A 14,136-nucleotide genomic window follows, 5' to 3' on the forward strand; every position below is an offset into this window, starting at 1 on the left:
TTAATGTACATTGATTTATAGTTATAACAAAGTCAAAAACTGCAACAAATTGCCATGGTAAAAATTCAAGATAGGAAATAAGTAACGGATCAACGGAAAAAGAATGATGGACATTTATTTTTTGATATCAAATTGAGCGCACAAATAATTATTAAAGTATGATGATGAGCATTAAATTCACAAACTCGAAAAAAACATGTATTAATACCATCATGTATATATTTAGTTTTATTTTGAGAGTAGTACTTGTTAAAACTATTTCAATGACATTTACATTATTTTCCTCAAAAGTTTAAATTACATTATTACCCCTAAAAGTCACATTTTATATAGGGATGTGATCAAATGAAAACACTAAATATAGATAGATAAAGTCAAAATAACGAATATGTTTTCATAATAATGAATATATAAGTATATATAGACATATAGATAAAGTCAAAATAACGAATATATTTTCATAATAACATGGCATAGTATATGGTTACTATTTCAAATTGATTATTGATTATAATGTACTCCCTCCGTTTCTTCATAGTTGAGGCGAAACTTTTCGTTATGGAGTTTTATGAATGAATGTTGGGTGTGTTAAATAAATAGATAAAACAGTAAGAGAAAGGAAAAGGTAGAGAGAATAAAGTATAAAGTGAATAAAGTAGAGAGAATAAAATAAGAGATAGTAAAGTAAGAAAGAGAAAAAAGTTACCATATATGAAAATGATTCAACTATGAAGGAACTTCTCGAAATGGAAAAATGACTCAACTATGAAGGAACGGATGGAGTACTATATTATGGAGCATAGCATACAATTAATAGTATTATTTACCAAATTATCACACACATAAACATAATAGATAGATAGATAATAGTATTATTTCAATGACATTTACATTATTATCTTCAATACCCTACTTTTTCTTTATGGTGACATTTAATTTGAATGTGAAGTGTAACAAACGATTGTTATATTAGATTATTCATTTTTCCACAAACATTAGTTGACATATTACTATAAATTGATTGGGATAAAATTGGTAATAAATTTGATAAAATCTCAAAAATTAGGAATGAAATGACTGGTGACATTGCATTTAAAAAAATTTCGAAACAGTATAAAAATGAAATAGGTGGTATAATTGAAATTAAAAACGTGAAGACAGGAAAATATGGGTGGTTTGTTAGCAAGGTTGAGCTTGTGGAAAAGCCTTGTACTCATAGGTCTGTTTCTGAATTTGATAGTCAACATTGAAAACCCCCAAGTGTTGTTACCGAGATGGGGGCCGTCCCAATCCCAAGTGTCATCGATTGAGCAGAACCCCACGAATCTGAGCCACATAGCCTTTGGCATGATGGGGTCGGTGAAAACATGGCCCCATCGGCGGGGTTACCTGGAGGCGTGGTGGCGGCCTAATAAAACCCGAGGCTACGTCTTCCTAGACGAGGCCCCGCCCCCAGAGCTCCTCCCGTGGCCATCCACAGCCCCTCCCTACAGGGTGGTGGTGGTGGACGACCTCTCTGGGGTGGTGGTCACGGAGCCCCGGTTGGTCCGGATGCGTCGGATGGTGCACGGGATGCTGGAGCTGGTGAGGGAGGAGAGGGAGGGGGTGAGGTGGGTGGTGACGGGGGACGACGACACGGTGGTGTTCATGGACAACATTGTGGATGTGCTGGCGGAGTATGATCATAACAAGTACTATTATCTGGGGTGGCACTCCGAGAGCGTGGTGTCCAACTTTTTGTTCTCGTTCGACCAGGCGTTCGGGGGCGGAGGGGTCGTCATGAGCTACCCCTTGGCCAGGGCGCTGGCGGCGGGCATGGATGGCTGCCTTCTTAGGTATGCGGACACCAAGTCGGCGGATTTGATCACCATGACCTGCATTCAAGATGTTGGAGTCAGCCTCACACCTCATAAAGGAATTCACCAGGTTGATTTACGTGGAGACTTCTCCGGTTATCTCTCAGCCCATCCCAAAGTCCATCTCTTGACATTCCATCACTTTGACGCAATGGATCCAATATTCCCCTCCATGGATCGCATCGAATCCACACGCCACCTCATGAAGGCTGCGGACGCCGACCAGTCCCGCTTGCTTCAACAGACCATCTGCTACCACAAGAAAACCAACTGGTCTGTGTCTATATCATGGGGCTATTCCGCACAAATATACGAGACAATAATGCCGCGGAGCTTCTTGCAAATACCCATAGAAACGTTCACGCCGTGGACCCAATGGCGCGGCCCCCCCTTCTACATGTTCAAGACTCGCCCAACATCCAACCATCCTTGCCAAAACCCTCATTTCTTCTTCCTACAATCCGTTTCCAACGCCTCTCCTCAAATCCTTACAACCTACACACGTGCCACCCCTCGGGGCTTGCCACCTTGCAACCACTCTGCTGATTCTATAACTACTATTCAAGTTACTTCGCCGCCAAAAAAGCGTATCCAGGTGAATTCAGATCATTCATACACACTTTAACCTTAATTAAAACTACCACTTTTAATTTCTCCTTCGTTTTGCAGATTGATAGATGTGAATGTTGTGATATTGTTCGGATGGACGGTGTGAAAGTGGAAGTCGGACTTAGGGAGTGCAACATAGATGAGATCATAGCTTAATTTTGCACTTAAAGTGACAGAATTTTATGTCAACTTTAGATGAGATGCCATGATGCCAATAATTTTAAATCTTTTTTTATTTACTACTATTGCATATTGTAAACGTTTACGAGCATTTACTTTTGGGAATTAGCCACATAAATAATAAAATAGCATTTCATTCCATAGGTAGAGAAATTAACATATTTAGAGATTATGTTTATTTAATCATTAAGATGAATTTGAAACTTGTAAATATGCCTTTATTAATTTGTATGATTTGAGCAGCTACTTTTTCTTGATTCATATACTTTGAAAATGTAGGATTGGAAAAGTGAGGGGAAAAAACTCAATCGTGTATGTTATCTATCGCTTATAGCTAGAAAATAAATCTACTTTCAAAGATAAGGTAATGATAATATCAAGATTATCAATACTCTATATTGTTTGTAAAATTAGAGTTTGTAAAATAAATGTCAACATCAACACAATCTAAAATTTCAAGATTTTTATGTCAACATAATATCAATACAATGTCAACATGGTGTCAACCGTTGACACTGTGTTGATATTTTCTGTTGCTATTATTTTATAATCTGTTGACATTTTTTAACGGTCCAGATTATAGTTTAAAGTTTGTACAATATTTAGAATTTGTATTGGATTACATTTCTTTAAAGATGGTAACTCTAATTAAATAATTAAATGTTGGTCTCTTAAGAAAATTGAAAGTAGGACAAAAAAACAATAATAATTGAATGAAGAAGTTGATTGTGCAAAAAAGATGTTAATAATTTAAAAGTTTTAACTACAAAACATAGTTATTTTCCTGAAAAAGGAAAAAAGAAAAAGAAAGGGAAAGTAACCTCAAGAGTGCAGCAACCTCACAACTCTCTGTGTTGAATTAGAATAGCGTCACAAACTACTAGGTCAAGGCGGAACGCAGAGGTATTAACACTCTTTGATTATTTGAATTCATCGGATTGATTTCTGCAGCTTGATTGTTTTTGGAATTGCACTTTAAATCTATCGATCTGCCTCATACTTTTACCTTTTGTGTAATGTATTGGGTGCTTGCAACTTTCTTTGTTATTTGCCTTGATTGTTGCTTTCGTTTCTTTTATTGAAATCAAATTCTATGTCTGATGGATGTAGATGCAAATCGTGCTGGTTTTTTTACATTTTTCCGATGATGAGTTGTCTTGTGATGCTAGTCATAGTAGTTCATGTGTTGTTGAATTCATCAAGTTCTTCTTATGTTTTGAATTTATTCGATTGGTCCGGAAGCTTTAGTTTCACTTGTATACTACATTATGTGAATTCTGGTTCTGTTACTTGGATGATTCTCATTTACAACAAAATATAGACTTTTTTGAAACTGTCATGTATTTGCATTTTGTGGCATTTTCAATCTCATAATTTTAATAAATGTACTTTAATAATCAATAATCCATCACATTATGAGTACGACTCATTAATCATTCTAAAAGATGCTACTCTTTGTCTGCATAATTTTGGCCTTGTCTTGTTTATATATAATGACCTTGTGCAACTCTCTCTCCCCTACTCTCTGTGTACGCTGCAAAGTATCTTTGTACTCTTGTGTAACTATGATATCTCATAATCATTTGTACGAGTATATATTTTTTGGTTCACTTGAAGTGGAAATGAATGCTGAGTGAAGTCTGGCTTTTATGTTTTCTTCGTAGTTTACCCTCTTAATGGCCAGCCTCTTTGAACCAAATGCTATCATACTCCAAGTTTTAACAGTGGTAGTATTTTCTATCTGCCTGGTGTCTCCAGAATCAGTTTACGCTATTGAACTAATAATGTCTCCATATATTTTGTGAGCACTACTCTGTTGCTTGCGTTTTCATTCTGGCTCTTCCCATTGCTATTTAATATTGTAGTCTGGTGGCTTATTTTCTTATTTTCTCAGAAAGAAATGACGATGGATCAGCCGCATTACCCCACCATTGCTCAGAAGGTGGCTGAGCAGCTTTTCAGATCAACCCCCACTCAGCGTTTTGGGGCATTTGGTGGTCAGCCTCTGCCATCTTTATATCAGTCACAGTATAAATATGGGAACTACAGTAACGCTGGATTGACATATCCTTCGCAAATGACTTGCGACCTTTCTGTGGTCAAAATTCTGTCTGCCCGGTTTTTGCACAAGCCCCTGCAGAGAAAGGATTTGCGGGCTTTGCTATTGATTTTCTCATGGGTGGAGTCTCTGCTGCGGTGTCTAAAACAGCTGCTGATACAAAACCAAGATGAGATGCTTAACACTGGTATATTGTCTAAACCATATGGAGGCATCGGTGAATGTTTCTCGAGAACAATCAAAGAAGAAGGATTTGGTTCTTTGTGGAGAGGGAACACTGCTAATGTGATCCGTTACTTCCCAACCCAGGCAAGTTCTATGAATTTTATTTTCCGGTCACGCTTTTTCACTATGTTTCCTTTCCCCTTAAAGTATAAATGCTCAATAAAATCTTTTGAATTATTTGCAGGCCTTGAATTTTGCATTCAAGGATTACTTCAAGAGGCTTTCAACTTTAAGAAAGATAGAGATGGTTACTGGAAATGGTTTGCTGGGAACTTGGCTTCAGGTGGTGCAGCTGGTGCTTCTTCTCTCCTCTTTGTTTACTCTCTGGACTATGCTCGTACTAGATTAGCAAATGACCCCAAGGCAACAAAGAAGGGTGGAGAGAGGCAGTTCAATGGCTTGATTGATGTCTACAGGAAGACTTTGGCCTCTGATGGCATTGCTGGTCTGTATCGTGGATTCAACATATCATGTGTCGGAATCATTGTTTACCGTGGCCTCTACTTTGGAATGTACGATTCTTTGAAGCCAGTTCTTCTCACTGGCACACTGCAGGTATCTTTAACTCTAAATATATTAATTTTCATCTGCATTTGAATATTTTTGACTCTACTGACATAACTTTATTTGAAATAATTTGCTGGTTTCAGGATAGTTTCTTTGCTAGCTTTGCCCTGGGTTGGCTGATCACAAACGGTGCTGGTCTTGCATCGTACCCAATTGATACCGTTCGCAGACGTATGATGATGACATCTGGTGAAGCAGTAAAATACAAAAGCTCGTTGGATGCTTTCTCTCAGATCTTGAAGAATGAGGGTGCCAAATCTCTGTTCAAGGGTGCAGGAGCAAACATTCTGAGAGCCATTGCTGGTGCTGGTGTGCTTGTTGGCTACGATAAGTTGCAGTTACTTGTCCTCGGAAAGAAATATGGCTCCGGTGGTGCTTAAACATGCTTATGATGATGACGACGATGATGATGGTGGTGATGACGGCCTGGGTTATTAACCAATTACCTAAAACCATCTTTCTTTTTTTATTCAAGATTTGATGTTAGTAAACTTTGCATATGATGGTTGGCTGAGGTAAGTGTCAATGCTGCTGAGTGCCTGAATTAGTTGATTTTGAGGTATGTACTTTTCTTACTCTCTACAAATTGAATTTTTGTTCAATGTGCTATTACGTTTCATTCTGATGCAGTGATGCTAGTATTGAAATTAAGTATTTTGAAGAGTAAAGCATAACATAAATAATTCAAGTATCGTTCAAAATAAATAACTTTCCATTAATATATAAAATACATGAAGAAACATAAAATACATTGAAGATCAAAGAGAGAGATTGGCATCCATGGATCATTTGACTCCTTTTTAGTCCGCAACTCCTTCTTGGCAAGATGCTGAGCATTATGGGTAATAGAAGAGAGAGAAGAACTTTATTCTTTAACAGTACTTATGATGAAGTGAAAAAAAAGAACCAGGGTTTATTTAATGCAATCTTGATGGTTTTTGTGGATAATAATTATATGGTGGGTGTAGGGTGGGGTGATTAGTAGTGATATGGTGGAGGTGGTGATGTGTAAAGATATGCCGGTGGTGGTGGTGACTTGTACACATATAGAGGAGGTGGTGGTGACTCATACTTATAGGGTGGGGGTGGGGGTGACTCATACTTATAGGGTGGGGGTGGTGGTGACTCGTATTTGTAAGGTGGTGGTGGTGGAGATTTGTAGATATATGGAGGGGGTGGTGGTGATTCGTATTTATAAGGAGGTGGCGGTGGAGATTTATATATGTACGGTGGAGGTGGGGGAGACTCGTATTTGTACGGTAGAGGTGGAGGAGACTCGTATTTGTAAGGTGGTGGTGGTGGTGGGGATTTGTAGACATAGGGAGGAGGTGGTGGTGATTCATACTTGTAAGGTGGTGGTGGAGGAGACTTGTATACATATGGAGGAGGTGGCGGCGACTCATATTTGTAAGGTGGAGGTGGGGGTGATTCATATTTATAAGGAGGTGGTGGTGGGGATTTGTAAAGATATGGAGGAGGCGGTGGAGACTCATACTTGTAAGGTGGTGGTGGTGGAGACTTGTAGACATAAGGAGGAGGTGGTGGTGACTCGTACTTGTAAGGTGGGGGCGGAGGTGACTCATACTTGTAAGGGGGTGGTGGTGGAGACTTGTAGGCATAAGGAGGTGGCGGTGGTGACTCGTACTTGTAAGGTGGTGGTGGTGGAGACTTGTAGACATAAGGAGGTGGCGGTGGTGACTCGTACTTGTAAGGAGGTGGTGGTGGTGACTCGTACTTGTAAGGTGGGGGCGGAGGTGATTCATATTTGTAAGGGGGTGGTGGAGGTGACTCGTATTTGTAAGGTGGTGGTGGAGGTGACTCATACTTGTAAGGGGGTGGTGGTGGAGACTTGTAGACATAAGGAGGTGGCGGTGGTGACTCGTACTTGTAAGGTGGGGGCGGAGGTGATTCATATTTGTAAGGGGGTGGCGGTGGTGACTCGTACTTGTAAGGTGGGGGTGGAGGTGATTCATATTTGTAAGGGGGTGGCGGCGGTGACTCGTACTTGTAAGGAGGTGGTGGTGGTGATTTGTATTTGTAAGGAGGTGGTGGAGGTGACTCATATTTATAAGGCGGCGGCGGAGGGGATTCATACTTGTAAGGTGGCGGCGGCGGTGAGCTGTAGATATAAGGAATATATGGTGGTGAGTAATACAGGTCGGGCTTCCAATATCCCCACGGTGGGAGGTCAGGATTCGCCGTGACAGCGAAGGCGGAGACGAGAGCCACGAAAACCCACATTCGGGGTTCCATGAAGCTCGCCATGGCTGAGCGAAGAACGGACTATGTAGTTGGGCAGTTGGATCACCACTTCAAATTTCTTTCGATGTTCTGGTTTTCCTTAGTGCAACTATAACATGATATATAGTCAATTTAATAGAATGAGTCTACAAAATTACATCAAATTGCAATTGTTTTATTACGATTTGGTGGTTGCTTAGATAGGATTGTAGGTAAAGAACTAGTCATTTAATTAGAAACTGTTAATATGACCATATCTTCAACAATGGAAATAGTTTTGTAATGGCAAGATAATTTGTTTTTTGTTCTTGATATTGACTAGGTTAATTGGAATGACTTATTCTTCTCTGACTATTGTTATGAATCTGATGTTAAAACTAATCGAAAGAGACATGCAAACAACAAAAAATTTGAATTGATCATAGAGAAAAAGATGATAGTGGCTTCCATAATAAATTAAGATTATTATATTAATGTGTGTGGGAAATGGTCTAGCTCTATGTTCGCATAACCTCAAATTAATAAACATAAGTAATTTATTCGTCAACTGATTCCATCTTATTTACCAAAACATAATAAACAAAAAATTCTATGTATAAGCCTAATAGGCCAGTTTGGATCTTTTATCATGAATTCTGAATGTGGTGAAAAAATATACTATTACTACTTATTTTTAGTGTGTAGCTAAATTCCAACGATCAAATATTCTCACAAAATTAAATTTAATGTGATATGTATGGTGACAATTTTAAATAAAGTGGAAATAACATGAAAAAATTAGTATTGAAATGACACGCTAACACATTGTTATTAAATAGGTGGATTATTTATACTCCTATTTAATATGAAAATTTTATGTTTTTGTTGTGAAACATCATTTTGATGTAGTTAGACATTCCGACATGTCTCTAGATGAGATATATACTAATTTGGCCGTGAAATAATGAGCTACTAATAAGCAAAATGTTCCAAGACACTCTTAAAATGTTCAACATTTGAGCTAATTTTGTTTAATTTGTATAGGAATGAAAAAAAAAACTTATTATTGAGAATAAAAATACACGTTGATGCAGCTAGTCCGTCATGAAAAGTAGGCAATCCCTAAAAGATTATCGCATCACTAACTAGCAAACATTCTAGCATCTCCCAAAATGTTGAAAGAAGAGAAACATAAATACTCCACATCATAAGATCCTCTTACTCATCTGCAATTCTGCAACGATTCCGATCTTGCACTTCAATGTCTGTATCCACAGCATCACAATGTACCAGACGTTGCCATGAGCCAACTTTCCATGCTATACAGACTACTTCTGTCGACACCATTCAACCTCCTTCAATTCAAACTCCATCTTGCAGAACCACCTTCATCGAATAGAAGCGATGCATAAATAAATTACCAACTTAGCTATTTTTTCAAACCATTCTGAAAAGAAGGATCTTCAAGCATGTGCAGATATTTTTTTTCCAAAATCTGGAATATTTAACTTTTCATGCTGCCATGAACATATAAAAATGGCATGACTCTGTTGAAAGAAGATACAAAAACAAAGGTAAAAACAATAGAATAGTGGCAGAAATGACTAATTATTGCAAAAAAAGTGAAATTCAAGAGAATGCATGGGGAAAGGCTTCATGTAATCAACCACCACCTTAAGGAACCAGCCTTTTATAAGCTTGAGAGATCTGCAAATTAGATCCACAATGGAGCGAGAGGTTTTTGGATAAAGCGTGTGAAGAATTTGCATTGCTTAATTCATTTAGTTCACCAAGTACATCAAATTCAGTTTGATATAAATATCATAGCTGGAAATTTTATAGTTACCACACCAACAACGAAGCAACAATATTATGGAGACTTCCACACTACCAAAACTATACTAACCCTTCTCAGCTAGTGGACATCGACGTACCTGGAACTATGGTCTCATCACCAGTATTCCCTGTGTGTATGTTTTCACCGCCAGTTTCTTCTTCGCTATCTTTCACCCCAAAAAGGATTTCATAATCATCAAATCCTGCAAATTAAAATTATGAGACCAAAATACTCATTGTTATACAAATTTCTCCATACAATAACATAGCTGCATTACCTGCCCCATGGGCTTCAACATCATTAATTTGCAGGCCAGATTCCATAACATTACCATAAGGAGGCTCAACATCCACCCATCCCTTCTTTTCCGAATCCTCTGAGCAAAATTCATTTCCCATTACCCAGTCTTCAACTAAATTAATGTGCTCATAAGAAAGAGGATCAAAAGCTTTCTCTTGTCTTTCGCCTGAACTCCTATGAATCAATTAGGAAGCTTAATTTGGTGTTATAATAACTTAAACTAAAATGGTGTAGATCATCAGATAGAAGGGAACATTTTCTGCTTACATATGCTTCAAGGACATGTTGTTCTGAACATAAACAAGATCACTAAGCCTTTGATGCTCCAACCAATTTTTCCCCGCATGCATTCGTTCAAGAGAAACTTTATCTACCTTATGCTGGATCAAGCAGCAAGTTTGGCTGAGAATGCGGATAGCCAAGCGAGCCAAATTAGGGCATTCCCCACCATACGTTAGCCACCACTCAGCTAAAAACAGTAAATTGAGGAAAGAACAAAATGACTCCAGAGCGCAAAAAAATATCAAGCAATAATCAGGATAAGTAGGTTAGACAGTGACATATTGTACAATATTGTACAGGCTAAAACATATTACTACAATTAGCTCATTAGCTAAATTTACTATACTAGCAAATGTATGTAAAACTGCAGCTAATTCTCCCTGACTGCATAGCTACATTGCACTGCTATCACTAATTATTTCTATCGACAAGCGAATCATGGTAAGCAGTGAAAAGCTGAACATAGATGCAATTAGTTAATTTAGCTGCAGCAGAAAAGCATTACATAAAAGTAATATGTGTACATCAGAAAGAAGACTCACTGGGAAGAATAGTGTCCCTTGCTCTGATGGCCATCTTCCGCCCAAAGTCTCCTGTAGCACTATGGTAAGAGGTTGTTTCCCTCATAATTTTATCTTGGATATTTGGTTCAGGAACCAGTTTCTCTATGCAATCATATACTAATGATCGAATATGAAGATACCCATCTCTTTCAAGACTGTAAAAATGTCTAGGATTTAAATAAAAACCAGCCGCGTGAAGGGGGTGCCGCTGAAGTTGTTCCCACCTGTGATCAATGATACTCCAATAAACTAAGTATGATTCCCTGGTAACAAGCTCCTTCTTAATTGCATCTTTGACTCGATACAACCCTGCATATATAGATCCCATAGAGGGCATCTTTTGACTACTTACTATCCTTAATAGATGCAAAATTGGGTCTATAAGACGTGTTATTGAGGCACACGTAGACCAGAATGATTGATCACAGATAGAGTCTAGCAATGCGAAACCTTCTTCTTTCTTTGAGTAAGAGCTTTCCATCCACTCCTCAGAAGTAACCATGGACTGCAAATTAGGTCTAACATTAACCATCCTTTTCAGAGTCATAAAATCACTAGATGAGCGAGTAGTTCCCAGATCAACTAAATCCACTCCAGATGTGTATCGTCTTATCATATTTATAGTAGTAGCATTTGAATAGATATACCTCGATATGGATTTAGCCTGGTCAAGTATCATCTTCACCATGGGTAATTCTCCTATGTCCTGAAGCATTAAATCAATGCAATAACCAGCACAAGGAGTCCAAAAAATACTTGGGTATGTTTCGGCAAGCCTTCTCCCAGCAATAGCATTCCGCTCTTCACCAGTTGTCACCACTTGCACAACATTTCTCAGACCAATTTCTTCAACAGTTTCTTTTAACAATTCATAAAGGGCATCTGCAGAATCTATGGCACAAGATATATCCGCTGACCTCAAGAAGATGGTACCTTCTGAAGAAGATGCAAAAAGGTTGACAAAGGTTTTACACTTTCCTGAACTCGAATCATAGAGTAAAATCGAGCAACCAGTCTTTCCCAAAGCCGCTGTGCATTGATCAACATCATATCTCACTTCATGAACTGCATTCTTCAAAATACAGCTCCTTAGGTCGTGGTAGGACGGGCCAACAACTCCTGTCCCTTGAGAAGCTATTGCATCAAGCATTGGTTGAAAATAGGCAGAATTAACAGCATCTGCAGGTAATCCAACATCAAAGAAGAAACGGCCTACAGCCATATCAACTATACTAACTTTCTTTTTCAAATTCAGAGCAGGAAAAGCAGCAGTGTTGGAGTTAACAACATCAAGGGCTTTTGTCGCCACCGTTTCTCTTTTCTTCTTAATATTTGTTTTCCCGCTCACACCATCCTCTCTATCCCAGCTCATACCATCCTCTCTATCCCAGCAGGCAGCCGTATTATGATTACTATTCAAGCAGCCACTATTATTAGCTAATTCAACTGCACCGATCCGAGGATTATCATACGCGTGGACATGAATGTCCCCATCACTATTGTTAGGTACCGCAGACCTACTGTTCCCAGGACTATCACAAGCAGGCTTATCCTTATCCTTAGCAAGTCTGGGTCTTTTCTTGGTTCTACTCAGAATCTGGATCATTTCGAGGCGTACATCAGGATGAACACTTGAGCAAGTAGCGCCATTGCCTTTCTGGCAGGCGAGATGTTCTTTAAACCTATGTATTCCTCCTCCCTTAAATATCTTCCCACAGTATATACACTTAATTTCGACCTTCCCACCATTTCTAAGCATTTCGCAATGCTTCCAGGCAGGATCTTGCTTCTGCCGAGTCACGGATACTATCTCCATATTAGAAGTCATCTCCTGAAAAAAAACAAATCGAACGAAGATAGAGTAAAATAGGCTTTCATCTGATTCCAAGACCTAAAAAGCCCCCAAAATTATCAATTTCACTTAACTCGCCCAATTACACTTACTATTGAATTGAAACAAGCTAATCGAGTTCCAAAACATGCAAATGCAGTCATGAAAAAAATAAAGAAATTCTGGAAAGGGATGAAGATCGAGGTAAGAAAGCTCACTTGAATTGGAAATGGAAAAATAGCCCTCTTTTTCTGTACCCGAATCAGAAGAGGACCGAGTTAGGGCATTTCCGGCTCTGCGGAATGGTGAAGCCGCCAATATTGCATACACGTTTTTAATTTTTCTTACTTATAAATTTTCAAATGCGATTAAATTTAGATCTTCTAGTAAGTAGTACTCCCTCCGTCCCGTGCTACTCGCTCATTTCCTTTTCGGCTCGGAGATTAAGGAATGAGTGTATAGGAAAGTCAAAAATGACGGCTGTAGGTGAAATTTTTTACTAAAAATGGAAAGAGTGCAAGTAACTTGGGACGCCCAAAAAGGAAATAAGTGCGAGTAATGCGGGACGGAGGGAGTATTAATTTAAGAGTTATTATTATCAATTTATGATTGATTTTTTTAAAATATAATATTTTTCAAAAAATCACATCGGAAAGCGAACTATACAAGCTATCAGTTCGTAGTTCAAACTACTAAAATATTGTACTATATTCAGACATTTAAATCATAGTATAACATTTTGTCAAATTCTAATCAATATAAAATTTGAAAATAGAATATTATTTCATGTAGGAGTACACTACTTGAGTGAAGAATATCACAAAATGGGCCTAATTAGAATTGGTTGAAGGCGCGATTGAAACAAACATAAGAAAGCCATCTCCAAAGCCCATTGATATTGTAAGCCCAACTATATCTATATCCAAACTACCCAATATATAACAGTATTTTTGGAGAAATATCCAATCCTTTGAATAACATACTCCTATAGTCCTATTAATAAATTAGAAGCTCTATTTGGTGATAGAGACATTAATTAATTATTAGGTACCTAACTGTCATCGTGTGAGCTGTGACATTAACTAAAGACTTGGCAACCAATTCTCCTACACATAATAAAATATTGGCGTGTCAATGTTTCATTTAATATTTACATATTTGGCCCATGTTTTAGATTTTGCCCAGAATTATAATCTATTTCGAGTTTTGTTGATATTCTTTTTAATTTTGATTTTAATTTAAAATTCATCTCAAAGTGTAACCATTTTAATTTTTATTCAAAACTAATTACAAAGAAGTCACACGACTTATTAGATGTAGCTAGCCTCTAAGCTCACTCATTTATCTTAATAATACATAGTTTCATATTAGTTGTAGCTGTACTTTTGAATAAAGTTGGTGTCGCTGCCGTTTGAAGTCTAAATCATCATTAAATCTCTAACAACAAACTACATGTTTGTTACATATGCGGTTACAATGTTTACATATTATTCTAACTTCTAAATCTAGAATCAACGTGTTCAAAAATTTGATTTGGGAAAATGTTTTGAATTCTATATCAAGTTATTGACAGAGTCAAATCTAATGCTATGAAACTTGGCTTTTAA

At 37.9% G+C, this 14,136-nt stretch overlaps 3 protein-coding genes and 1 pseudogene across 8 annotated transcripts; 2 read left to right on the forward strand and 2 right to left on the reverse strand.

Moving 5' to 3' along the window:
• The first annotated feature begins 1,167 nt into the window (after nt 1–1,167).
• LOC121780316 lies at nt 1,168–2,621 on the forward strand. Its single transcript, XM_042177887.1, has 2 exons — nt 1,168–2,451; nt 2,526–2,621. Exons 1-2 carry the CDS (start codon nt 1,168–1,170, stop codon nt 2,619–2,621), a joined length of 1,380 nt encoding a protein of 459 aa, XP_042033821.1.
• An 824-nt stretch (nt 2,622–3,445) lies between these two features.
• Nucleotides 3,446–6,125, forward strand: LOC121793059 (annotated as a pseudogene).
• A 60-nt stretch (nt 6,126–6,185) lies between these two features.
• LOC121793058 (extensin-2-like) lies at nt 6,186–7,873 on the reverse strand. 4 transcript variants are annotated; one of them, XM_042191260.1, is made up of 2 exons: nt 6,623–7,873; nt 6,186–6,532 (listed from the first exon to the last, which is right to left on the reverse strand). In XM_042191260.1, exons 1-2 carry the CDS (start codon nt 7,759–7,761, stop codon nt 6,475–6,477), a joined length of 1,197 nt encoding a protein of 398 aa, XP_042047194.1. In that variant the 5' UTR covers nt 7,762–7,873; the 3' UTR covers nt 6,186–6,474. The 4 variants fall into 4 exon arrangements, with proteins under 4 accessions (XP_042047194.1, XP_042047193.1, XP_042047192.1 ...); XM_042191259.1 differs by having other exon boundaries at nt 6,186–6,524; nt 6,615–7,872; XM_042191258.1 differs by having other exon boundaries at nt 6,186–6,527; nt 6,615–7,872.
• An 890-nt stretch (nt 7,874–8,763) lies between these two features.
• On the reverse strand, nt 8,764–12,873 carry LOC121793060. 3 transcript variants are annotated; one of them, XM_042191263.1, is made up of 6 exons: nt 12,748–12,873; nt 10,678–12,529; nt 10,121–10,322; nt 9,831–10,027; nt 9,651–9,755; nt 8,764–9,102 (listed from the first exon to the last, which is right to left on the reverse strand). In XM_042191263.1, the coding sequence occupies exons 2-6, from the start codon at nt 12,524–12,526 to the stop codon at nt 9,074–9,076; spliced, it is 2,382 nt and encodes a 793-aa protein (XP_042047197.1). In that variant the 5' UTR covers nt 12,527–12,529; nt 12,748–12,873; the 3' UTR covers nt 8,764–9,073. The 3 variants fall into 3 exon arrangements, with proteins under 3 accessions (XP_042047197.1, XP_042047196.1, XP_042047198.1); XM_042191262.1 differs by having other exon boundaries at nt 12,643–12,768; XM_042191264.1 differs by lacking the exons at nt 8,764–9,102; nt 9,651–9,755 and having other exon boundaries at nt 9,847–10,019; nt 12,643–12,773.
• Nucleotides 12,874–14,136: the final 1,263 nt, after the last annotated feature.

The sequence above is a fragment of the Salvia splendens genome, chromosome 2, assembly GCF_004379255.2.
Source record: "Salvia splendens isolate huo1 chromosome 2, SspV2, whole genome shotgun sequence".
Lineage (NCBI taxonomy): Eukaryota > Viridiplantae > Streptophyta > Magnoliopsida > Lamiales > Lamiaceae > Salvia > Salvia splendens.